General features: G+C 36.7%; 1 protein-coding gene across 1 annotated transcript; it reads right to left on the bottom strand.

Moving 5' to 3' along the window:
* Positions 1-148: 148 nt before the first annotated feature.
* srpk3 (SRSF protein kinase 3) lies at positions 149-26,692 on the bottom strand. Its single transcript, XM_082189148.1, has 16 exons — positions 26,624-26,692; positions 26,087-26,198; positions 24,557-24,948; positions 20,009-20,117; positions 19,721-19,808; positions 19,546-19,633; positions 18,682-18,788; positions 17,391-17,556; positions 14,942-14,967; positions 11,493-11,691; positions 8,214-8,438; positions 6,418-6,515; positions 6,229-6,336; positions 3,070-3,139; positions 1,950-2,042; positions 149-773 (listed from the first exon to the last, which is right to left on the bottom strand). The coding sequence occupies exons 1-16, from the start codon at positions 26,667-26,669 to the stop codon at positions 589-591; spliced, it is 2,112 nt and encodes a 703-aa protein (XP_082045274.1). The 5' UTR covers positions 26,670-26,692; the 3' UTR covers positions 149-588.
* Positions 26,693-27,515: the final 823 nt, after the last annotated feature.

Below are 27,515 nucleotides of genomic sequence, written 5' to 3'. Positions count from 1 at the left end.
TTGTAATCAATGTAAGATAAAATACTTAAAAATCATGAAAATATCTAATTCATTGTTTTTCATGTCTGATTATATACAATGTTTAAACATGCTACAGTGTTATGGTGACCAGTAAAAGTATTTAAAAATGACTCCATCATCACATCCATGATTTTAAGTGATACTTTATTCTTCAGTACACAGGGTTTAAGATCTCAAGTATTTGAACATATATTCTGTATGTTCACAAACAAGCATTCCTCACACATATTCGCAGACATATATAAAAAGGTGAGGGGCTTTTTTTCTTTTCTTTTTTTTGTTTTTGCAGATGGCATGTCAAGGCACTATTTTAACATAAATATGTGACCCTTCTACACAATTAAATGACAGTACAATGAAAACTCGAGAGAGAGACTACAGACATATCTCTATCATGTTCAGAGATCAAAGCTTCTTTAAATAGATATAAAAAACATAGGTTTTGAGGTTCTAGCTAAGTCTGTGCTCAGGATACTGTATCTCCAGTTTGTTTGACCTTAACAGTGAGTTTACACTCTGAAAGGTGGATGTGTGCACCAGGTGATCGGACGCAGTGAAAGACGAGCGTTATGAGTTGAGCCAGGGGTGCTGTAGACACTCTGAAGCTGTGGCGCGCTTCTCTGGGATGAACTCCAGCATGGTGAGCAGGAAGTCGCTGAACTGGGCCGCTTGATCCAGTGGCCATTCGTACTTCTCCAACAGCACCTCAAACAGTCCCCACGGCTTCAGGTTCGAGATGTGTCGCAGCTCACCTACACACACACACACACACGGTCAAAGCATTATCATGCACATTCAAGGACGCAACATGCAAATGTCAAGCTGGCCTGTTTTCTATGAAGTGCTAAAGTAGTTCAGCAGTGTCAGTGTGTGAAGAAAAGTTGTGAATTAAGTAGAGCTCCAAGATTCAGAATAAATTGAGAATCACGATTTTTTTTGTTTAAAATTTCTGAACAGACATCAAAATAATGTTATTTACGAAAATGTTCATTGCTGCAGTCTATTAAAAAAAATATTGAATTAATTTGAAATAAAAAAGTTAATGAAATATTCAATGACTCATTCATAAAGACTACTGGGTTCATTACTGGATGAATCAGAGTTTTTGAACAAATCTGTTGAATAAATGATTCAATGACAAATACATTTTTTAACAGTCACTTGTCGCCACCTACTGGTGTAATGACGTAATTGATACAATCTTTATTTGAAGTGTCAAGTTTCTTTGAAAAGGTGATTTACTCTGTATCTCTATTGTAGTCATCTGAACAAATCTGCTGAGTCATTCGCTAATACTCAAATAGACACGATAGCACTGGTTGCATAAAGACACAATGAATCAGTGAGCGAATCGGAATGAGTCGTTCTGCTAAAAAGAATCAAGTGTCACTGGGATGAAGCCAAACAAATGATGGCCTCCTGCTAACGGACCACGACAATTCAAACATCTTTTCACTGTCTGAAGCATTTTGATCTCGGGTCCAGTGAGAGATGGCGATGATCAGGTGGAAGGAAAGAGCAGTGGAGGAAAGACAAATCCCACACTAATCCAACACTCTAACAGCAGTTGCAGGAGTTCTGACACACGAGGGGCTCTCGTTCACGTTTCTCTGTGGTTTAGAAAGCAAGCGGAGAGAACTTTTCTAACAGGCTGATCTTCAGCGAGGATGTTCTGAGCTATTAATATCCTGAGCGTTCATCACATGTCTGAGGAAAACCCTTTCAGATTAAGCCCTGAGCTAATGAAGCAGCATTTCAGGATGTTCTGTGATTGGTCCTCATGGCTGAATCTCATCTTCGTTTTCTCCATGCAAACCTTTTTTTGTGACATGGGCATGTTGTTCTTCAGATTCACCCTGATATTCTCCTGTGTATTTGGAGATATTTAGCATTTTCTGAAGGACATTGATAAGAAGAGTGTTAGTTACCTCTCCGGTTGAAGTATTCTCTGGAGTATCTGCCTGAGAGGGCGCAGTGAGGAGGAATGGAGCCCAACAGCTCAATGACGTGAGCTATATGATCTGAAAAACAATCAATCACACAAACACATTTTTGGACTGGTTATTATATAAAAAGCAAAATAATATCTCTATTGTGTGTATATTAGGAACGCATAACATATTAGTGTATGGTTCTATTCGACTGCCCAGTTTTTAAGTGGACTTAGTTCTATAGCTCTAGTGTTTTTTCCCCCCAATAATTATCTCCATAGGGATTATACAGATCATATTTTTATAGATAGTACATATTTCACAGTAAAACCATAAAAAAATAAAAAAAAACATTTTATTTACTTGAAATCACCAAAAAACTTGCCAAGGCAGCATTTCTCATTTTCATGTAGTTTAACTTGATGTACTAAAATAACTAACAAACACTAAAACAACAATTTATAAAAACTATATAGACATCTTTAAAAAAATTACAAAATAAAAATCTAATTGTCAAAAGCAAAATAACTAAAACTTTAACTATTATTAAAATAAAACTTGAAAATATAAAAATATTCAAAATATTAATAAAACTATGATAGTATTTAAAATGACACTTAAATAACACATAATTGAATTATACAATTATCTCTCTCTCTTTACATTTTTTTTTACACATTGTGGTCAATAAGATTTTTTTATAGTTTTGAAAAGAAGTCTCTTCTGCTCATAAAGGCTGCATTTATTTGATAAAAACTACAGTAAAAACAGTGATATTGTGAAACATTATTACAATGTAAAATAACTGTTTTCTATTTGAATATATTTTAGGAATAAATCAATTTTGTGATGCAAAGCTGCATTTTTCAGCATCATTAAAAAAAGTAAAAGAAGTATTGGAAATGAGAAGAAAAAAAAAATCGAGGCATAATTTAATTATTTTAAGAGGCAATTTATTACTCATCCCATGAAGCATCGTGAATCAGATACTGGTCAAAACTACTGACCTACAGTTACTGATAAGTAATATAATACATGTTATCATGCCAATAACACTTGTTAAATCTGAAACTAGAAAAAGAAAAAGAAAACTGTGAGGAAGACCAAGACAACTGACCTTCATCTCGAGTGTAGTCCTCTCCTGAGTGAGGCTCAAACAGGTAGTCTCCAGTCGCCAACTCAAACGCCTGTGGAGACACATGATGTCACTGCTCTCTCACATGAAATCGATGTATGTTCATACGTCAGGCAGCAGGTTGTCTGAATGACTAGTCTCATTGACTTCCATAGTAGGAAAAAAATATACTATGGAAGTCAATGAGAGACCAGAAACTGTCTGGTTACTGATATTCTTCTAAATATCTTCCTTTCTGTTCAGCAGAAGAAAGAAATTCATAAAGGATTGAAACAACATGAGGGTGAGTATATGATGACAGAATTTTCATTTTAAAGTGGAGTATCCCTTTAAGTAGTAGCGAACCGTGACTCTTGAACCTTCGCCCTCTCACCTCTTCCCTCGTCGGGGAAAAAGCAAACTTACCCCGGTTTCACACCACAAGCGTCAGCGGCGCGTGAGCAGCGCGTATTTTAATCAATGAGTGCATTCCCACCGGGAGCAGGAGCAGCGCGTGAGCGTCAAGCAGGAGCGTCGCGTGAACAGCAGTGCAGCAGCAAATATAAACTTTATTTGAGTTTATTATGTAATACACAGACACTATGCTATATAGGTTCTAGTAAACATGTGCATGCGGCAGATGATGTAAACACAACCTGTATCAATGGATGACACGAGGAGGTCGAGAAGCACAAAGTGCTTTATGACCCAAAAAACAACACGTTCTAAAAGGAATTAAAACAAAATGTTTAAATACGTACGGCGGTAAAATAGACCATGAACAACGATTTTAGATAAAACAAACTCTTCCAGGTATTACAAATATTCTGCAAGTTATAATGTATAAAAACAAAAATGTTGAAAGAACTTGCCATTGTTTGAAATGGTTTTAATAGGCTTGTTTGAGATGAGCAAAATCTGCGCAGAACCGATCACCGGTGATCAGCGCGAGATGCATGCCGGTTAGAAATGTGTCCGAGTGCGGTCCGCCTTGCTCTGATGTCATGCTGACGCATGTCAAAAAACTCTCGCGAGCGCAAGACGCACGTGTCGGATTCTGTAGTCGAGCGCAGTTGCTCTCCACCGACTGCGCTGATCAAAAGCACGATGGGAAACGACTTGCTGACGACACAGCTTAATGTTCATTGGTTTAAACAACCGTGATGCATTGTTCTCTTTTAAAATGTTTGATTTTAAAACTCTGATATCATGTTTTATGTGTATACGTTGTGTGAATATTCCCAAACTATCTGGCAGTACGATCTCTAGGGGTTATGCAATGTAATTTGTATAAAAAAAAAATAAAAAAAACACATATGTCTGTATTAAAGGGGGAAAAAAATTGATAAACATGTATTTGGAATAGAATTAAATAAGTAGGCAACTTTGGGTGTCTTGTTCATTATATTTATTTTCATATAAAAGCAACAGAACTTAAATTCCATCCAGTTTATTGGCAACACTGTGCACGAGCGTGAATCCCGTAATATTCATCTTTGATCTCGCAGGTGTCAGAACCACTACGAGAAGAGATCTCTGTACGGCTTGCCTGCTCTTTTTTCACTCCTCCTCTCACTGCAGCCGCCTACTCTCGCATACATTTCAGGCGAGGCAAGTCGCATCTCAAACAAGCCTATGGTCTGCCGAACACGCTTTGCAGCCGCTGCACTTAGCTATGCTTCCAGTGTGAATACTCGCGAGAGTCTGCTGCTGCAGTGACGATGTAGTTGCGCGGACGAGCCGCTCGCGCGCCGCTCACGCTTGCGGTGTGAAAGAGGGGTTAGCCTAACTCAAATTTACAGACAAGATTGAATGTCAGCGGCGGGCAGGATGAAATCAGTTGGCATGTGACCTATTTGATTTTGAATAACTGCCCAAACAGCAAACAATTCCAGCAGTAAAGCTTTAGCTTCTTTGATGCTGTCATACAGGGGTATCCATTATAATTGCTGGGGTTGAAATGCTTTGGCTTTCCGCACAAAATTAAGCTCTGCTGTAGGTCTGCCTTTGCCGATTAACTAACAGCTTTACAGCGGGTGGAACGCGTCATAACCTTAGTGATAACAAGCCCCACCCATTTAGAGGGGTGATTTGATTGTTCAATTTTCCTGTCATTTGAAATTAGTCTCTCATTGGCCGTCTGTAATTTCACAGCTGGACCGCCAATCACAGAGCTGAAAGCGTTAGGCGGAAAATTTATAATAGCGAGCAAATGGGCGTCTTTCATCCTTCACAATCCAAAACAAACTGAATAGCTAAATTTACAGGGTTTATTTCCTCAATTATCCAATCATAATTTCCAATCATTATCAGATGTTAATTTGTCAATTTATGAATTCTTAAAATAACGTTATAACGGATGACTTTTTATTTTAAACGTTTTTTTTTTTTTAGTTTTGAAATATATATATTTTTTCAATAGTTTAGGCCCTCTCTGACGTTCCCCCTGGTCTTTAAGGAAGCCCTGTATAATTAGGCTGGTGTTTTGAAGGGGAAGCGACTTCAGCCTCACAGCAGAGGGGTCTAAAATCACTCCCTTTCAAAAAAATACCACTGTTAAAATATAAAACAACTAGTCAACTATCCTGACTCATCACTTCTCAGACTGTTTTCTGTGTGACTGTAGAGAAGTGGATGTTGGATCAATGCTAATTAGCATCAGTGTTATACAAAACATGCTTATAACATGGTGTCTCAACTTTTTTAGCTGGATAATAACATCACTGATTTCTGAAGAGCTACTTTATAACTGAATCGAACTCATTTCATAACTTATGTACTTTATACAGTTATTGAACCAAAAAGTATCAACACTGATTAACACAGCTGAATAATGACTGCTTATTATTGTCTTTTTAGAGCTGCTTTACAGCAGAATTGAATTCAGTTTGCATCATTGAATCATTATTTTCCTGTTTATCACTGTAAATCTGCTTTGAAACAATCTGTATTTTATAAAGCGCTATATAAATAAAGGTGACTTTGGTGAGGACATTGGTGGGAAAAGATTGTGAAGGTGATGATCTTTATGAGACATTTCTTTTGTCAATTTGATGGTGGGTTGCTTCAGTTAATGTTTATTTCAAGTAATGAAAAGGTTTATTTGATGGTTTTAGTTTTGGTGAACAATAATAACCCTGATGGCACTGAATGAGTTCGTACCATACAAGCAGTGCTCCATATGTCAGCAGGGGGTCCGTATTCGGCTCCGATCAGCACCTCCAGAGCTCGGTACTGACGTGTCTGGATGTCCTCGGTAAAGTGCTTGTGCTGATATGGAGGAGAGGACATCAGTAAACATCACCAGCACCTGATGTGGTCCACTGTTTGAATGGAATCAACAGTACTCACCACCCAGCATGCATTGCCTAGGTCTGCAATCTTGATGTGTATTTTATCTGCGTTCTGAGGATCCAGAGGATTCACTAGGAAATCAGCAGCGGAGTATGCTGGTAAAAAAAAAAAAAAAACCAGATCATTTTATCACTGATGTGAAACCTTCAGCAACATAATTACAGCCAAACAGAACATATCTGATGTTTAATTAAAGATCAAAGGCCTTTAGAGTGCAACAGTCGGGATCCAGAAGTGAAAATCCCATTCGCTTTCTTCATAGGGGAGTTGATACGATAACTTAAGCCTTTAAAGACAGACCTACTGTGAGCTACAAGGTTGTTAAATCAATACTATACGCTTTTGGTTAAATCATCAGTCGCATTAATTCAACTTCATTTTTAAATAATCATGTTCAACAGTAGGAATCCTGATGAAAAATTACACTTCCCAAAATTTTGCACAGAAATCTCCACCAATCAGAGAATGTACACAAGCAAATAGCACCAAAAGAACACTTTAGCGCCCGTCCACTCCCAAGAAGCACTGGGAGAATGATGTGTCCCTACGCTCTCAAACGACTTAAATATTTTGTGTGCATAATATGCATATTTTGAAATGACCATAAAAACATATTGTTTCTATGTACATAACAAACCTCTTTAAATCAAATGTTTTATATATTTGCAATGCTTAATGGGATTGTAATTCTATCCCTCATTAAAGCCAAGTACACGGTCTTGTACCTTTAGTCGGATTTTTGCTTCAAATCGAAGTTCGTAATTGTTGTGATTTTCACCTTTTATCTGGTGGGTGTGTTTCATGGCTTATAACTCAAATTAGGAAATGAGAAACTCCCATGTGAAAAATACTATAGAAGTACTTGATTTAACAAAAGATTTAAAATCTAGACAACAGCTGATTCATTCAGGAATTAGAAAAATGCCTCTGTGTATGAATGGGCCATTGAATCGTAGATCCTGATTCAATCAAAACGTGGATTCATTCAGTAGGTTTTACAGAGGTCTGGGGCGAGTGCGTTAAATCACAGATATTTAAGTATTTTGACAGCATAGCGAGACCGACTCGATTTCATCATTTGCAATGCTTCATGGGAGTGGAGCTCTTTTGGCACATTTTGCTTGTCGTGACTCTGATTGGTGGAATTTTCTGTACAGCATTATGGGTAATGTAGTTTTTCCACCACAAATTATTTAAAAAAATTATCTGAAATAATGTGATCTGATGACTTTGTAAGAAATGACAGACTGCCTCAACCTTATCAGATTCCACTCCAAGGATAAGCTAATTTACCAAAATTGCTTAATTATCATAGAAAAGAACAAAGTCGACAGTTTTGTTATTTCTGCACCACATAGGGTGATCACATGCTGAGCATATGGTCATCAATTGTAGAATGGGAGCAGGTGAGGGACTCTGAGAACCATCTCAGACAATGGGGTGTCTCCACTTCATTAACATACAGACCACAGCTGTTACAACAAGACAAGAGTAACTTTATTTACATTGTGGGTTGTACATTTTATCTGTATAAAAGGTTTGAGTTTAGGATGTCTGGAATCAAACCCAAGGTGCTTAATGTACTTTGTCACTGCTACGCTGCAATAAACTTCTTCATCGAGATCTTCACCGTCCTCATTACTTTTTCTTACAGCTTTAACAGAAGCAAACAGCAGTAGACAGTAGAGCTGTCTTTAAAGGCTTATATGTTATTAAAATCTATTTTCCTATAGAGAAAATGAACTGTTGTGCTTTACTGGTATTTTTCCATGAGCTCAAAGCAGAGTACGTACAGTTGGGAGAGAGCAGCGAGCGCTCAGTGGAGTATCCCGACAGTGTGGACAGAGCCGACTCAGAGGTAGCTGACAGGATGGAGCTGGACATCCCGGACAGGCCCGATCCAGGGCTGGAGAAGCGCAGGGGTCCGAAGCCGTTACAACCCTCTTCCAGCCACGACGAGCCCGATTCAGGACTGTGTTTAGTCAGAGCTCCTACGAAGGAGTGGCCATTACCGTTCACTGTGAGACACATCAAGAGGAAAAGGTGTCAAGTCAAGTCAAATATATTTGTATAGCAATTTTTACAATACACATTTTTTCGGTGACACGTTAATTTAGGGTCCAATTCTCACTATTAACTAGTTGCTTATTAGCGTGCATATTACTAGGATATTGGCTGTTTATTAGTACTTATAAAAGAACATATTAATGCCTAATTCTGAAAGACCATTTTCTACATTCTTAATCCTTCCCGATATCTAAAGTTAACAACTAGTTTGCTAACTATTAATAAGCAGTGATTAGTAGTTTATTGAGGAAAAAGTCATAGTTAATACAATAGTTAGTAATAGTGAGAATTGGACCATAATCTAAAGTGTGACCATTTTTTCAAAGCAGTTTTACAGGAAGCCATGCTGTCATGTCTATAATTGCTTTAACAGAGCCGTTTTAGGGTTGGGCGATAATACAACGATAATATATAAACGATCCTGTGGATTTAGATCTAGCTATTTTGTATTTGTTATTTTGTGTAGCAGATAAAGCCACATGCCTGAGTGTTCAAATGTAACTAAAGGCTGGAATACACTACCCCACTTTTACCAGATTTTTGTCCCAATTTACAGTCGATGCTAGACGCGAAAGTCAGAACCAATCTGCAGATTTTGGGCAGTCGTATTGAACAGATTTCACAAAAAATCGCGGTGTTGTATGATTGTTTAAGAATTGAGAAATTAGAAAATGCCGAGCAGTCTGGTTGAGGAACGACCACTCCCCGAGAAGACAAAGGACCTTTCTCGAAATTAACATTTGACTCTCTCTTGAGAAACTAGCATCCCCGAGTTAATCACCTCTCCCATGTTGTCTCTCTCTCACGCTGAGATCACCAGATATTCACCCAAAAATCTATATGGTTTAATGTGAATAATCATCATACAGTATTATACATGTTTGGTGTAATTTGAAATGTCTCAGTGCGACTGGTACAAATGTCTCATTCCCAAAGAAGTAAACCAAAAGGTAATAAAGTTCTTAAGAGTTTAAAGATAACTTGCACAGAGAGAAGGGTGTGTCTTCCAGGCAAATGGCCTCCTGCTCCCAAAAGGTGTAAACTCTGAATGCAAATTCCCATTGTTAGCCAATGTTTCAATGTGAAAGAAGTTTCTGTCTATATAAAGAAATGCAACAAGAGGCTCAGGGCGGTTTGTAGCTCAAATTAGCCCGTGATGCAGAGTGTGGGCAAGACACTCAGCATCATGTATTTTGTTCGCATCTTTTCTCTTTATTTCAGAGCATTTGATGTTTTGTATTTATTATCTTTGAACTGATTATGAAATTGTCATGATGCATTTACCAGACATAATAAATTGTAAACATTTGATTTCATTCTGACTGACTGTTTTCCCAAGTAGATTAAACTGATTCGTATGATACCGCAAGTCTGCGTCAGATTAGTGACGACTAATATTTGACACTAATTCAAGTGTACTTGGTTCGCAAAGACAAGAAGTGAATTTCCGTTTAGAACAGCAAAAGTGCTGCTTGACCAATCTAAATCTGGGTGTGTCTTACCTCTGTTTTAATTTAATGTTACTTAAGATAAGTGTACGTGGGAAACCACGGCATGGCCAATCCAAAGCTATTATAAGAGAAGTAATGTTGGTCTGCTTACAGTACAGGCCAAAAGTTTGGAAACATTACTATTTTTAATGTTTTTGAAAGAAGTTTCTTCTGCTCATCAAGCCTGCATTTATTTGATCAAAAATACAGAAAAAAAAAGTAATATTGTGATATATTATTACAATTTAAAATAATTGGTTTTCAATTTATTATACTTTAAATTATCATTTATTTCTGTGATGCAAAGCAGAATTTTCAGGATCATTACTCCAGTCTTCAGTGTCACATGTGACATCCAGTCTATCACATGATCCTTTAGAAATCATTATAATATGATGATTCATTATCAAAGTTGGAAACAGTTCTGCTGCTTAATATTATTTTATAACCTGTGATACTTTTTTAGGATACTTTGATGAATAAAAAAAAAAAATTAAAAAAAAAAGAAGCAAATGTTTTAAAAATAGAAATCTTTTGTAACAAAAATATACACTACTGGTCAGTCATTTGGGGTCAGTCATTTTTTTTTCTTTCTTTTTTTTGAAATAAATCAATACTTTTATTCAGCAAGGATGTGTTAAATTGATAAAAAGTGATAGTAAAGAAAATGTATATTATTAGAAAATATTTTTTTATATTTTGAATAAATGCAGTTCTTTTTAACCTTTTATTCATCCAATATATTAGGCAGCAGAACTGTTTCCAACACTCATAATAAATCAGAATATTAGAATGATTTCTAAAGGATCATGTGATAGACTGGAAATATCAACTCAAGAAATAAATGAACAGATTATATATGCATGTGATTTATGTAAAAAAGGAGAAGCTGCGTCAAAGCTTGATTCTCTTAAAAAATCACTTGATGTAGATGTCATCTTGCATTGGCAAATGGTTCATTAAGTCAGTGCATTAATTAGATTTCCATTTGATGGCCATTAATGCTGGATAACACAGTTTACAGAAACGCAAACACGTTTTGTCACTCGAGTAAAAGATTTGTTGTTAGCTTTGAGACATTGGAGTGATTTTTTTTCTTTTCTTTTTACCCAGGAACAACACGAGACGTGCATAATGGATGTGTCATTATTTTCTGGCTTGAAATATAGTCGAAAACAAATTTATTTAATTTTACACATTAATCTTGTTAATGTTTACCACACAAACTTTTTCTCCATATTGTGCATAATCTTTCAATCAGTCACAGAACGTCCACACAAAGTATTTTACGTCTCATTTTTTAAATAATAATAATAATATATTAAAAATGACTATTTTTAGCCCCTCAGCTCAAAAAGCCCTCATGCAAAAATGGTTGATTCACATGATTGAAGATGTTCAAAAGCATCATTAAAAACATAATGGTTCAAAAGGATAATTCATTCGCAGATCAAACATCGCTAAAGTTAAATTCTCCATTTGTTCATGCTAAATACACACATAAATGTATCTCACTTTGTGCGTGTTTGTCATCGTCCTCTCCGTCCTCACTGAGCCTCCAGAGCGCTCGTGTGTTTCCAGAAGCCTCCTGTGGCAAAACCCCATCCAGATCCTCCATCCTCTGCAGGTCCAAAAGCCTCTCGTCCAACAGACGCTGCTGCCGTTTGGCTTTCCTCTTCAACTTCTTCTTCTTATTCTTTGATAATTTACCCGTCTAGACACAGACAAACACACATAAGCAAAAAAAAAAAAAAAAGTTTTAAAGTGCTGAATAATAATAATAATAATAATAATAATAATAATAATAAAAAGCATGAAACTAAATAAAAAAATACCTTCTAAAACAAGCATGATATCTGATGTTAGCTGATCAAACCTGTGCAATTATGTTTGTTATGTTTGCAAGAACAAACTAACCTCATACACTTATTTTGGTTAATGTTCTCATACGATCAGGATGTGACAACCAGAAGGTTGCTGGTTCAAAATCGACAGAAAAAAGTGTCCTTGACCCAAATAGTTAAACTCAAGTTACTCCAGGGGGATTGTCCTTGAAATAAGTCGCTTCATGGGTCGCCAACATTAGGCACAGGTGCCAGCAATGGAACGCAGAAGGGTTATTTTACTTAGTTACAGAAGCCAAACCTTCTGCATTATTCGTAATTTTCCCAACATGATGTCCAGGGTTCACTCAATTTCGCATGCACTCTAAGCTTACCCTGACGCAGCATTAAGTGAATTCCGCAACGGGGGATATCTGACACGACTGCGCCATTTCCAGCTCTGGGACTATTTTGGGATGGCAGGACTGTTGCCATGTCTGTTGTCTGGTTGAGCCGTGACACGTCTGCTCTACTAAGCCCGGTCTAACTGAACTGACCCGATGAACCTCCATGTCTGGCGCTGTCTGTAAAACTACTGCTGCTACTTATAAATCACACTTACTGCTGTTGGTGCAGATATATATATTTATCAGATGTACTCAACTGTATTTCAGACCTTACACTCTGGTTACTGTATATCAAATGAATTGGGTCAATGTAATCTAAAGGGGTCAGTGGGGTGCAATATGTCTGATGTGGATATTTCTGTCTGAATACAATCGTTCTAAAGTTATAAACCTTTTAAATCAATTATGATATTAATTAGCCATTGTTACAACATTTCAAAACATTTACAGGTGAAAAGATTTAAAAGAAGGTGATGCACAGATGGAATCACAAGGACTAAGTAAATCAAAATATGCCATAATAAAGAAAAGTTGAGACATCCAGAAAAAAATCCTGGATGGATAATTACTCTTTTTAAACTTAAAGTCAGCCATTCATTCAAGTAAGAAATCTGCAGCTTAACAATCAGAAAAAAAAATAAAAATAATAATGAATGAATAATAAATGCATAAAAATTATTATTATTATTTCCTTTTCTTGTTTCTCATAATTCTATCATATCATTATGAATATTATTATTCATAATAATTATAATAAAAATACATTGAGGCATGAAGAAAAAAAAAATACTATTTGGATAATTACTTTTTAAACTTTTTAAAGAAACATTCATCCAAGTACAAAATCTGTAGCCTAACATTTCAAACAGACCAAAACAAAGATAAAAATGCATAATAATAATTCATTTTATTATTTATTTATTTATTTTACATTACATTTTATCCTATCATTGATATATTATTAATATTATTATTAAATTTATAATAAAACTAGAAATAAAATCATTAAAAGCCAATTTGGCATACTGGGCACTAACATACAACATAAAACTCAATATCCAGGTCAATCTCTTCCACGAATATAACCAGGGCTGCCAACTCTCTCGACTCTTACATTCAGCGCGAGCCTGACTAGACACTGTTCTCACGCTCTCACACATGCAAATGCTCACGCAGTGAAAAAACATTGTGGCGCAAAGACAACAAGGACAACGTGCAGACAAGACAGAGCAGGTTACTTTCGATAAAAAAGCCTCAGCTTTAAAATTTTCCACGTTTTATGAAAAAGTTCAAACAATAAATACCATTTTGGCACTCTAAAAATAGCGTGACATCGCTGTAGCCTCAGTTCAAGCCAAACGGGAGCGCACGTGAACCAATCATCTCTTCCTCTTTACTACAAGTTACAGCACAAAATAAACATGAATGAACATCAGAAGGTATGTTGAAAGAACCAATACTTACGGAAATGTCTCATGTAATCGCAATCAGTGTTTCAACAGCGGAAAAAAGCTTGTAAATAATGTCACATAACATTAAACTAAAGTCAGTAAGAAAATGCATATTAATAATATTATATATATTAATTATAATTGTACTTGAATACCCTTAAAAGTTATTATTTTAACTTTATTATTATAAAGACATTCTTAAAAGCAACTGTATACAAATCAATTGTTAATGAACCTTTAATAATAACGTACCCTGTGTAGTTTACAACATTACCAAAAAAAAATTTTCCTTGAGAAAAATTAACATGTACTATATATCCATGTATATTCCCAAATTAATCGCTAATTGAATCACAAGCTCATGAATCGAATCATGAAATTTGTGTCAACACCAATTCTCACTCCAAGCTGAACTCAAAAGTTGGCAGCCCTGATATCACACACCCTTTCCAAGCGGATAATTTTGAGACATCTTTTTTTCCTTTCAATATTTCTTTCCTCATCTCAGTGGCAGAGAGAGTCTTGCTTTTTGCCATTCATCTCATTTATATTCAGAAGAGAGGAAAATGTGACAGTAATTCGTGAAATCACTCTCAGCCATGCAGAGGTGGTGGCTGAAATAAGAAAAGCAGGATACAGGGAGCGGCAACGCACCGGATCTCTGTCTGACTGTCGTGACGTGAGAAAAGATAATGCTCCTTTCTGAGAACAGCTTACCGGCACTGCTCTTTTCTCACTTTTAAAATAATCACTTTGAACTTTTCTTCTAAAGAATAAAAGAATAAAATGAACCGAAATGCAGAGTGATCAGATGAAGGAACACAGCTAGCTGGTTTAATGATCCAGCATGCAAACACCTCTGGAAGGTCTAATAATGTTAGTGAGGAGTTAACGGTGCGAAATCAAACACATCTGTGGGGCGACACAGAGCATCAAGACCAAATCCACTGACTGGGTGAACACAAAAGAAATGGTTTTCTTCATGCACTGTGCATTTAAACATAGTCTCTACGTGTTTACATGTTTATAAAACGTGCTTAAGATCAGTTATCGTCCAAAATTAAAGCATATTTTGAGCGTAGCTTGCATTCTCTTTGCCCAGATCAGTGGATCTGACCATGGACATGGAGATGTGCCTCTTTCCCAGTGGTTCATGCCCGTGTATCTACAGAGGCAGGGGTGGGTTAGGGTTACAGCAGGCAGATTATAACAGTCATGTGTCTTTTTCACCAGGACAAACTACATCCTCTCTGTATTTCAGCAGGCACAACTCTGAAACGTACCTGTTTTTCCCTTGGGGCCGTGCTAACTGCCGTCAGAACAGAAGAGCAAAGAGGGAAGGGACAGAAAACCACAATGATAATAATTATAATAATTTAAAAGAAAAAGAAAACAGAGAAAGAAAAGAAAGGACACCAGTTAGAAACCAAACAGACGACAGAGAATAAATGAGAAATGATTGGCATATTCACCACAGAAGGAGAGGAGAAATGACGACCAGCATGCAGATCAATTTCATTGACACATTTCTAGTCGATTCAAAGTTTAAAAAACACAACCTTTCTTACTTGCTTTTTTACCTTTGTAACTTTACTTCGCAAAAATTATTTGGAAAATAACCCCTAATCTATGACCTGGACTCAATTGTTGAGAAGGAAACAACTGTGAGCTAGGAAGGCAAATCTGTGCAAAAGGGATTGGATAGGGCTGCAAAAACAAATCGATAAAATCAGTAATGAAACTAAAAACAAACTTCATTATTTACAAGTTGGGTTTTGTTTTAAATTTAAAAAAAATTAAGTATAACTGATCATTAGGTCGAGATCATCACATTGTGTTGTTATAGTTTATGCCAGGGATACTCAAATTAGATATCGCTCAAGGGACACTTTTAGAAAATGCTGGATGACCAGGGGTCAGTGAATAAATAACCAGGCAATACTTGATTTCCATTTGGTATAGACAGAAGTATAAACCACAGAGCTGTGTGTTACACCAGCCTCGTATTTATAATCAAAACAGTCATAAATGCTGGTCTTTGAAAGGCATTTCCAGCACAATATCCAGTGTCAAAGAATTAAAAACTGTAAATCTTATTTATGCATGAATACATTAAAGTTGTGATGAAATGAAAAGAAGCACTGTGTATTGTGTCGTCCATGATAGTGAAACGGATTAAAGAATAGGGACTTGGTGTGTTGGTTTGTGGCCATTGTACTCCAAAATGTATGCAAATTTCAATACAAGCTTGCATTCGGTTGTAAGAAATTGGCGGGTTTTGTGCAGACTAAATGTTTGAAGAAGTCTGCCATACGTCACCAAAGAGAAGTCTGTCATTTTCACTGGAAGATCGAGTTATGGCGTTTTTATAAAAAATTACAAGGTCAAAAATATTTAGAAAAAATGTAATACAAAAATAAAAAATAAAACAAATGCATGGATGAATTGTTCACAATATGATCAGTAACATGAATTAAAAATTTGATTGTGAATTTTATGCTGACTTAACTTGTGAATACTTCACATGTAAAATTCACATTTAAAGTTCTGAAAGATTTAATCGGATTCAACAGTTTAGAAATACAATAAGACGAAGAAAAATTCAGTCTACTCACACTAAACTGATTACCCTACCAAATGACTGTATTTTGAATGCATGTTTTACACCACATCTACACTGCAAGCAACAAAATACACTGCATTACAATGATCTGTGGTCATCCTGGAAGTCAGTAGTGTAGTGCGACAAAGCTAAAACAGCGTAGACATTTTGATTATAGTGGCCCATAGGCTGAACTTTGAGTATCCCTGGTTTGCAGCATTGTACGCTGTTCATCACATTATATGAATATTATAGGGTTGTCAAACGTAACAATACTACCGGTACCCGTCGGTACTAAAACAAAAGTTGATGGTACCAGCATTTCTGCAGTACCAATAGCACAGAGTATATTTGGTACCTGCTGATAGACGCTGCTTTCAAGCGCTCGTTTCATGCTTGTTTGAGTGTGTTTTTACAAGGTCGAGCATTGTAGCCAATCCCTGTAAAGCACGTGAACACAATGACCTATCAGAGGTGCTAGTCAGAGAGTTAGTCAGAATCTGCTTAACACCACTGAGATCCAAGGTTTTCGTTATAACCTTTTATTATAAGCAACAAAGTGTAAACAAGATATAAACGTGTAAATAAGAGCTTCATTGTATGACAGCTTTAGTGGTTAAAAAGGGAGGCTCGTCTCTTGCTTTCGGTTTAATACCCATTCAAAATTTGAATACAATTTTAGTTTTTCATGCCTCTAAGTACACTGCAACGTTTCTGGATTGACAACCGTATTTAAATATGCGACTGAATCGGAAACTGTGATGACTGACAGTGATAACGAGACCAAGAGACAAAATTATTTCATTCAAAAACTACAACCTCAACAGTTCGCTCTGATACCGAAATTGGCATCGAGAAGCACAACATTTTACTGGTATTGGTACCGACTACTGAAATGTTGGTACCATGACAACCCTAGAATATAATGTAAAATGTTTCTTTATATATATATATATATATATATATATATATATATATATATATATATATATAGTCTATTATATAGTAAATGCATTTATTATGCAAGCATTAAATGAGTCTGAAGGGAGCGTTACGCAAATCTCACGTGATACTAAGGCGAGTCTCAGGTGAGCCTGATGTGAGTTACACTTGAAAACAAAGAACTGTACCAGAAGAGCCGGAGGGGGGCGGAGCTCCAGCCTTCTGCCATATCGTGGCCTCTGCCGCCAACCGTCTCACATACACCTCATTCACGTCCAGCAAGATGTTCTCAGGCTTTATGTCTGTATGGATGATCTTGCATTTTGTGTGTAAGTAATCCAAGCCCTCGAGAACCTGGAGGACAGAAACAAGACGTGTCTGAATTAGGGATGTCAATTTACATAAATTCCCATAATCAATAGTAGTAACGATCAATTAATCGTTGACCTTAACCAATTAAATCTTACTTAACAACCATTTAACCAACACAAAATAGGTGTAAGCTTAATAAGCTTGGCTTTACAGTGAATATAGGGAATATGACCAACACTTAACATGTGCTTTTAAATTCGCTGGCATATTAAAAGAGCTCTAATTTTTGATAGCGTGAAAAAATAACTGCTACACATGAAAACTATACCAAGTATTTGTATGAAAAATAGCCGGCAACACATGTGTAGACAGTATAACATTAGTAAACCATATTAGATTGCATTTCTTTATTTAGAGCTGGTGGTCTCGAACGAGTCCAATCACAACATAAGTTGACACGCTGCTTGGTTAAAGCTATAGGACTTCCATGTCACAATCATGACGCAGTGTTTTCCAATGTCATTTGAAAGTTCAACCAATGGAAACTGGATCTCGGGTGTGGTGGGTGGGTATAAAGGGTAGGGAAGATGTGTAGAAACCAATCGGACACTGTTTTACAGCTGGAGCGCGTTTGGATTGGTGAGATTGCTCAGACTGACAGGTCTTGATGTACCATGTGCCATAGAGTACGAGCATACAGCTGAAACAACACTGGAAGATTGGCACTCTTCAACCAGTTTCTTATTACTTGTTTATTCTATGTACTTTTATTGTGGCGTTTACACAAGTAGTAGCTCTTATGTTCTGTAAAATCACTTGCTTGGAGGGTTTTTATGACCCTTGGTTAATATTGTTTTGAAATAAATGGCTAGCCTACCTAATCCATTGCATTGCTTGAAGGCATTAATACATTTAGAATACATAAAGATGGCGTGCTCGCTTCTTTTTTCCTTATTTATCAGCTGTAAGTGTTTTGACCATGAGAAGCATGCACCTCAAAACCTCAAAACGCTTAATTAACCATCGATATATTGGATTAGCATCCCTAATCTGAACCCTTCCCAGGGGTTTGATGGAGCTGCAATGTGTATACCGTATGCTGGTAAAAACAAGCCTGAGAAACTGTTGTTTCTTTTTTACATTATTATGAACGGCAAACCGACCCACCTGTCGAAGAATGCTCTTCACACAGATCAGAGGCAGACCCATGTAGTTCGATTTGATGATCCATTTCAGCAGCTGGTGACCGAGCACCTCTAGTACCATACACACATCTGAGAGGACAAGGAGTCAAGGAAAGAGTCTGTGATTATTTAACCACAAGAAACCTGCTATTTAAATAGATAAATCTACGCATCCAAGAGTGAATGAGTGGCACAGTTTTGTCTGCCACAGATACTGAAGCTGAGCTATTTTGATAAAAAGCTATCGTCAAATACAACACCGAAACTAGCAAAATAAATGTTCGGTTTAACTTAAAATTATGACAGAAAAATATTATTATTAGTAATATTTATAATAACGGGGGGGGGGGGGGGGGACTATGTAACTTTATTTTTCAAAAAAAAAAAAGTTTTCTGTTGTGTAGGAATTGTTATATTTTCATTTGATTACATTTTAAAAGAGTTAAATTATTAAGGTTTTATTAATTAAATTGATTAGACATGTTTTATGATGATTAAAATGTTATTAACCCATTAAAACAGAATCCAGAATTCTTTTTACAAGAAAACACAGAATCTTGTTGGGGAAAATGAAATGGAATTTGTGAAAAAAATGAAATTGATTTTATTGGGCCCTAGAAAAAGAAATAGGCCAAGGAAATTTAAATTGAAAGAATATAAAATAGTATAGGCTTGAAAGTGAAGAGGGAGTGAATTATTATATTATGAGAAAAGATCATAAAAACAAACATCGAGTCAGTATTGATTTCATGCTGACTTAAAATGACAGAGAAGACTTCAGATATGACTTCTCCAGCTAACAGAGGAGCATCAGCATGTTGATCACGTGACAGGCAGTAAAGGATACGAACACCATTGACACCAGAGATTTTGAAGTCATCGATGAGCTGTACTACCCTCTCTCGTTTGGTGTCAGTGGGGTCGCTGTCTCGCACCTGAGGAAAAACTCTGTCAGAATATATATTCATCTTTGTTTTTAAATTCAATTAAAAATGGATAATGTATTCAGTTCTCAGACTTACACATTTGAGTAGTTTAATCTCATCGAGTGCAGTCTCGGTGTAGTGCTGGGCACTTTTAACCACTTTCAGTGCCACAAACCGTTTCCGTCTACAGACAAATGTCACATATTGTTGAATTCACACAGTCAAACAGCATGTGCGGCTGGCTATCCATACATGACTATCTGGCTGACTATCCATAATCTGACATCGGCTTACATCTCAATATTTAGAGATTGCGCACCTAGTTCCAGCAGTTTAATCTCAGGGATTAGGATTCGTGTAGATCCCAGCATGTAAAATACTCACTGTAGATCCCAGCACAACCATACAGTGGAGAAATGACCCCATCCCAGTTTCCTGACCACGTGATATCTGCCATTAAATAAGTCTCCAATCTTCACTGGATAATATCCTCCTGAAAAGAAATTGTTACATAGCATTCATTCAACCAGTCATTATCATTCATTACTGCTGTAATAATAACGCCAGTATAGCATCTATTTTACAACAGCTTTGAATGTAACTCATTCAATCAGAAATCAGAGATGGACACATTTGTTTTGTAATGTGTGACCCTGGGTCACAAAACCAGTCACGAGTCGCACGGGTATATTTGTGGCTAAAGCCAACAATCCATTGTATGGGTCAAAATTATCGATTTTTCTTTTATGGCAAAAATCATTAGGATATTAAAGGGTTAGTTCACCCAAAAATGAAAATTCTGTCAGTAATTACTCACCCTCATGTTGTTCCAACCCCGTAAGACCTTCGTTCATCTTCGGAACACAAATTAAGATATTTTTGATTAAATCTGAGAGCTGGATCACTCCTCCATAGGCTTCTAAGACACTATAACTTGCTGGCCCAGAAAATGCTTTAAGACATCGTTAATATAGTCCAAGTGACTCCAGTGGCTCAATCTTAAGTTTATAAAGCGACGAGAATACTTTTTGTGCGCAAAAAACAAACAAAAATAACGACTTTATTCCACTATTCATTTCCTTCTCTCTGGGCCTCGAGTCTTTTCACGTAGTGTTTTAGCGCAGCGCGTCTGTGTTATACGTCAGACGTAGGCTCACTATTGGCCGACGCTGGTCGTGTGTGATGCGTGTGACGTACAACACAGAAGCGCTATGCAGTTACACTACGTGAAAAAACTCGAGGCCCAGAGAGAAGGAAATTAATAGTGGACTAAAGTCATTATTTTGGGGTTTTTTTGCGCACAAAAAGTATTCTCGTCGCTTTATAAACTTAAGATTGAGCCACTGTAGTCACTTGGACTATATTAACGATGTCTTAAAGCATTTTCTGGGCCAGCAAGTTATAATGTCTTAGAAGCCTATGGAGGAGTGAGACGGCTCTCAGATTTAATCAAAAATATCTTAATTTGTGTTCTGAAGATGAACGAAGGTCTTACGGGGTTGGAATAACATGAGGGCGAGTAATTACTGACAGAATTTTCATTTTTGGGTGAACTAACCCTTTAATTAAAGATCATGTTCCATGAAGATATTTAGTAGATTTCCTACCGTAAATATATAAAACATTTATTTTTGTGAGTGAATGCAGCACAGTCGCGAACATAAATGGACAACTTTAAAGGTGATTTTCTCAATGTTTCTGAGTTTTTGCACCCTTAGTTTCCAGATTTTCAAATAGTCGTATCTCGGACAAATATTGTCCTATCCTAACAAACCATTCATCAATGGAAAGCTTATTTATTCAGCTTTCAGATGTTGTATAAATCTCAATTTAAAATTGACCCATGTGACTGGTTTTGTGGTCCAGGGTCACATATTAGTTGTTACTGTTATAAGAATTTTGTTTCATAAAGTGAAGCGGTTTTGCACCAGGGATATTATTGATAAATAAAACTTAGGGGTGTCAGGGTAAGGGTGTAACATGACGATATTTCTCGTTGAGGTGAAAGCGGTCTCGCGATATCAGCATGAAGGAGTTGAGTTTGTGGCAAAACCTTTTACAGTGCTTATTCTGTCTCATACTCAGAAAGTAGAACTGAAGTGACATTCGTTACAAGATACTAGGGCTGTCACAATTTCTCGATTAAATTTGAGTTCTCGATTTAAAAAAATCCTCGATTGCAATTTACTAATTTCATTTAACCAGCAAAATATCAGAAGTGGCGCATTCCACGGACGAGAATCAGTGGACCGCTAGACTGGGTAAACCCGGCCCGATCTGCCGGCGATTTGATTTCGCCCTGCAGCTCAGGCTGGAAACCTGTACATTCTTCATATCCTGCTTCCGTTACAAATCTGCGGGGACCAATCACAAACTGGCTTATCCACCTGGCGTGGTATTGGCGGGTTTAATCTAATCCAATTCCTTTTAACCTCTCGACGATGCTCAATGGCTTCTTTAGTTTAGCAAACAAATCGCTCGAGTGGGTGTAAATATCACTAACTTTCACGTTTTTTTTGCAAAAAAACCTGCAAAAATCACTCGATGTCATTGCTGCTTCTGCAAACCGCTGATCAATGCTACAAACCGCTGATCAATGCTACAAACCAACACGTTTGTTGACACGTTTCCTGCCTGGAGTTTTCGCTGCAAAGTACGTCACCTGGATCGTTGGTCTGATTGGTTGAAGGACTATCCAATTGCGTACAGAGTCATTTGAACTATGCCGGTTGATCACACCTCTTGTGCAGTAGAAAATACAGAGCAGACTCCCCAGACTAATGTTCAACCTTAAAAGATTGAGCTTGGTCTGGTGATAGCCAGACTAAATGGACCGCATTATTAGATCATTTTCTGAGGCTGCAGCCGCTGCACGATATGTTAAAACCATTTCATAGTGTTACTGTGAAATCACAAAGGCTGCGATTCAATTACATATATATATATATATATGTACTGCAGGTTTCTGAGTGATTTGTTGTCTTTTGTGATTTCAAATTAAAAGTTTAAACCCTAGCTCTGAGTTTGTATGTTTTGATGTCCACATGTTCTTGTTCAAGAAATTAAGTTGACACTAGCATTTCTATCGTAAAGAAGTGCCAAATGTTAAAGATAAAGATTATTTGAATTAACTGTTGTAAAGTGTAACAACAACTATCACCAGACCGTTGGCGCCAGTGGCGTAACTTTGGTTTAAAAAGTGGGTGGGACAGGTGTGGGGGTGGGTGGGGTTGCTAATAGAATGCTAAATCATATATATATATATATATATATATACACAATATATGTATACAATAAAAATTTTCAGAGAAAAAAAAAACCATTACGATGTGCAGAAATCTATTTCAATATTACATTTTGGGTTAAATTTGTTGTTTAATGAGATATACTAATATATATGGTTAGCGCTGAGAATTTTCACGTGAATAAATGCATAGACCCGCAAATTTTGCTTGTGTACTTTAATGGTCTATTGGTCACTTTTGCCAAGCGTGTCAGAGGTTCTGGGTTCTAATCCGCACTTGTATAGTTTTTTTTTTTTCATCAAAACCGAATATGTTCATCAGTGAGGCGTCGACATCAACATCTTCAGGTAATTAATGAACCTAGCTAATTTGAAAAGTTGTTGTTGGAGAAAACAACATTTTTACTGTGTTGGTTGATGCTAACGTAGCATTTTTACCAGCGTGAGTTAATACGGTCTTCACACGCTATCGGAATTATCGTAAATACTAGTTTCCTAGTTAACAAATTCATAAACAAAATCATTACATGAACGCCATCTCAAGTCAAACTTTGAATGCGATGAGCTCATAATCATGACTTCAGAAGTGAGAAGTAGGAAATTTCCGATAGCGCGTGAAGAAAGCATAACACTCGAGCCATTGGCTGCATCGAAATTTCGTACCGTGCCATTTATGTCAAACAAATAGTAACGTTGACATTGTGAAATGTCCGAAACCCTAGTATATGAAACCACTACGGGTAAATATTACAGTATACAAACATCACAGACAATGGCAGACAGCGACCAAGCACCTCTGGCATAATAACACTTCTATAAATGACTTACAGTTTCTTTACAGTTATTGAGGCTGGAGGTTGTAAGGACGGTTTTGGGAAGTAGAGGATTTATTTTTGTCTAATGTGTAATATTTCTAAATAAATGGAAGAAATTAAATTGAGAGGTTTGGACTTATTTTTTTCACTGAAATAAATGATTTTGTTATTACACAGAGAGTGAAGTACCGAAAAAAGGTACCGGTACCGAATTCCAGGTTAAAATGTGAACGGTTCCCAACCCTAGTTAATTGTAATAAATCTGAAATGAAATAAATATAAATATTAGATGAAAAACTTAAAACGAAAATATGAAATGTTGCCTTAGCAACTAAATGAAATAAATTATTAACTGGATATAAATCAAATAAAATTTTTATTAAACCTAAAGAGTAATATACAAAAAAAAAATATATATATAGAAATGACAAAAGCACATAACAAAATGACAATTTTTTTTACTAAAATTAAAACTAAATCAAAATTTTTATGAAAACTATAATAGTATATAAATAATACTAAAATAACACTTTTTTGCACTAACACCAGATGTATTTTTTTTTTTAGGAATATCATTTTTTGGTTTGCGTCAATGTCCCAAATAAAAAAGTGCTTTTCATTTGAAAAGTACTCAATTCACTGGATTATTAAAAACAGGCATTATCATAGGGATTAATATTTTTATATTTTTTCTTTTTCCCCAGTATGAGTGATGAGATGCATATTTCTGAGACCTATATCATGTTGTTCGGTTTTCGTGATATCGCCCATCTCTTTAGGTTGACCAACTTTATATATAGGATCAATAAGTATCTTTAAAACTGGTTATACAGAAAATATCAATTAAAAACTGAATTCTGATGATAATCCTACCTTTACAGTAATCTGTCGGATTCTCCTGCTCCTCGTCATCTGAGCCGAGTAATTCTGCTGGGGGCGGGGAAAAGTCTGGAGGGGGAGGGCTCAGAGCTTGTGGTGGGGTCAGCTGATTGGACGGGTCCTGTGGAGTGGGAGGAGTCGTGGAGAGAACTGAAGGTAGGCCCAGTGAAGGTGTAATGAGAGAGGAAGGTGTGTCTGGAGACGAGAGGGCGCTGGGTGAGGAAACCACTGTGATGGGAATGGAGTGAGGGAGGGGGGCTGGAGGCTGGAGGTCTGGGGGGCTCTGGGAAAGGTTTAACGGAGGCGTCGGGGGCGACTCTGGAGGGGTGGCGGATCTGTGGATGGTGAGGATGTGGCACAGTTCATCGGAGGAGGGGATCTGGGGTCTGAAGAGCAATAAAAAAAAGAGAAGGGTCAACATCGGGTGGTTGGCATCCTGTGTGAAAGTACATTCTTCTACATTACGTCACTTCTTTGTCGTCTATGCCAAACACAGCCATGTTTAAAGGCGCAGGATGTTACTATTTATAATCAGGCATCACTGGTGACTACTTCATAAATAATACATCAACAGCTACTACTTTTCATAAGCAATCTCTAGCGGTGACTTTCATATCTAGGGCTTATGATCTCACTCGAAACACATATTCTTCGACCATCTGTGCGCTTCAAAAGATCAATGCACCATCTTAACATAAAGCCACACTGTGTCTCAGTCTATCTAGCTTTTATTAAATAGCCAACAAGTACTTCTAAAGGGGTTAGCAACAGTGGTCAACCAATTTTTTTTTCCAAATTCCAGTGATGATATCTAAAGAGCAACGTGGCCATTATAATGGCAGACATGAACATTATACACAGTGACATTCTGTCAAAATAGAATAGTATAACAACAGTACATCATTGTTTGATATTAATGATATTTAATTAAAACATTAAAAGCCTGCCATTTTCTGTCTGTGTTACTGGTATAAACAGTAATGAAAGCTGATGGTGTAAATATAATGTCTTCTTAGAATATGATACTAAGAGGACGTGATATTTATGTAGGAGAAGCACATACACATCTGTTCTACATATCTTCTCGCTATTCCGGCCTACTTTTCCCGAAACTCTGTATTGCAGCACTGCCATGGACCCTTTTCACAGACTACGATTGTGTTTGGCTGAAAGAAGAAAGTCATATTACACCTAGGATGCCTTGAGGGTGAGTCCTTTTGGGGTGAACTAGTTTGTAATTTTACTTATTTGACCGTTTTAGTTTTTACTGAAGTACTAAATTAACAAATGTGTAAAAATTATATCTGTGGTTCTTTTCCATGATGTGTATTGTTCCGAATGTTTTTGTTTTTTTTCAGGGATGTGTTAAAATAGGTTCCACGTGCATGGACTGGGAAGGGAGGGCCATGAGTCAATATGCTTATCTGGAGAAGTGACTCCCATGGCCACACTCCTATATATTTTTAGCAGCATCTCACAGAGCAGAAACCCAGATCTGGATTCTGCCCAGTTAGACACACTCACCCCAGCTCCAAACTAGAGATCTCCACTGCTGCTGCTTTGCGGTGCTTCTTGTTTTTCTTCTTCTGCTTTTTGCCGTGGCTGTTCTGGGGAAGGCTGTTATCACTGCTCAATACTGCCATGCATCAGAGAGAATATCATATAACAGAATACATATTAGACACGCTGTTATAGGCACCCCCACCCCCAATTCACTATGTATGAGTAACAAATGGAGGGCAATCCAGCAACATGCATGATCAGATCGAGGATATTACATCGTCAACAGGCTATATGACTTTACTAATCCCATGCATTTATCAATAATCCACCGAATAATTCATACGAAAAGAAGAATCTGTGAAAATCCAGATATTAGATCCTCTAAACGTGCTCGCGCTTAGCCTTAACGCTAACACGGGCTCTAGTCATCAAAACAAGCGTCATTTTAACCCTCCGACAAGCAGACACTGTTGAATTTATACTCAAAACACATAATACATCCACAGACATTAATATGTTTACCGCTGTTTGGCTGTTTTTTAATGAAAACACTCTCACCGTTCATCGATATCATCGGGACAGCTGTCACCTCACATTCGCACATTCGCTTCAGCTGGTTCTGCGCATGCGCACTGGGGTACAGCGCTGTATTGACAGCAGCTCATGCACAGTCCATACAAACCCACTGTGCCTACATAGAATAAATACCAAATAATATTTCGATACAATTTTAACTTAGTTCTACTATTTGGCTCCTTACATTTCTGAATCCAAATGTTCTACTCCAAGTCAAGTCAAGTCAAGTCAAGTATATTTGTATAGCGCTTTTCACAATACAGATTGTATCAAAGCAGCTTCACAGTATTAAATTAAAATAATACAACAAAGTTTGTTTCAAGAGGAATTTATTGATTGATAAAATTAAATATCCCCAAAATATCCCCAACTACTCCAGACATTAAAGACTTATCTTTTTCCAAATTACTGAGAGAGAAAAATAAACAAATTACACGTAAATTCTCGTCTTTTTTTTTATTATTATTTTTTTTATCTGAAGCAAGAAATTATGTCATCATTTTCAGGAAAATTTTTCAGAATTTGAACAAAAATCCTATATATATATATTTTGTTATTGCTGCCAATACTGTAGCATATGTCAGGCTGACCTCAGGAAGCATAAAATTGTCTCTCTCTCTCTCTCTTTTTTTCAGCCAAAAGTGTCAAGGCTGAGACTTGGATGGCAGGGTTGAAGGAAAACATCAGGTTTTTCATTTGAATTATTTTAGTAACCTAATGTTTAAAATAGCCTATTCCCACTATATTTAGCTATTTATTTTTAGGCACATTCTAAACCTGTAACCAAACATAATTTTCCACCTCCTTATTGAAGCCTTGTTATCTTTTTGTCCAAATGTGACTACAAAATAAAAGATATGTAAATTATGTGCGA

The sequence above is a fragment of the Leuciscus leuciscus genome (assembly GCF_965113295.1).
Source record: "Leuciscus leuciscus genome assembly, chromosome: 13".
NCBI lineage: Eukaryota > Metazoa > Chordata > Actinopteri > Cypriniformes > Leuciscidae > Leuciscus > Leuciscus leuciscus.
The sequence above is the reverse complement of the archived record's forward strand: the minus strand, read 5'-3'. Positions and strand labels throughout refer to the sequence as shown.

Bases quoted from the DNA above. Each gene is read 5' to 3' on its own strand.
- srpk3 (XM_082189148.1), bottom strand. From the start codon at position 26,669: ATGTGCGAATGTGAGGTGACAGCTGTCCCGATGATATCGATGAACG. The intron at 17,557-18,681 runs GTGGGTCGGTTT...TCTGTCCTCCAG, and splicing joins TGAAGAGCATTCTTCGACAG to GTTCTCGAGGGCTTGGATTA. The intron at 6,337-6,417 runs GTGAGTACTGTT...CCTCCATATCAG, and splicing joins TAGGCAATGCATGCTGGGTG to CACAAGCACTTTACCGAGGA.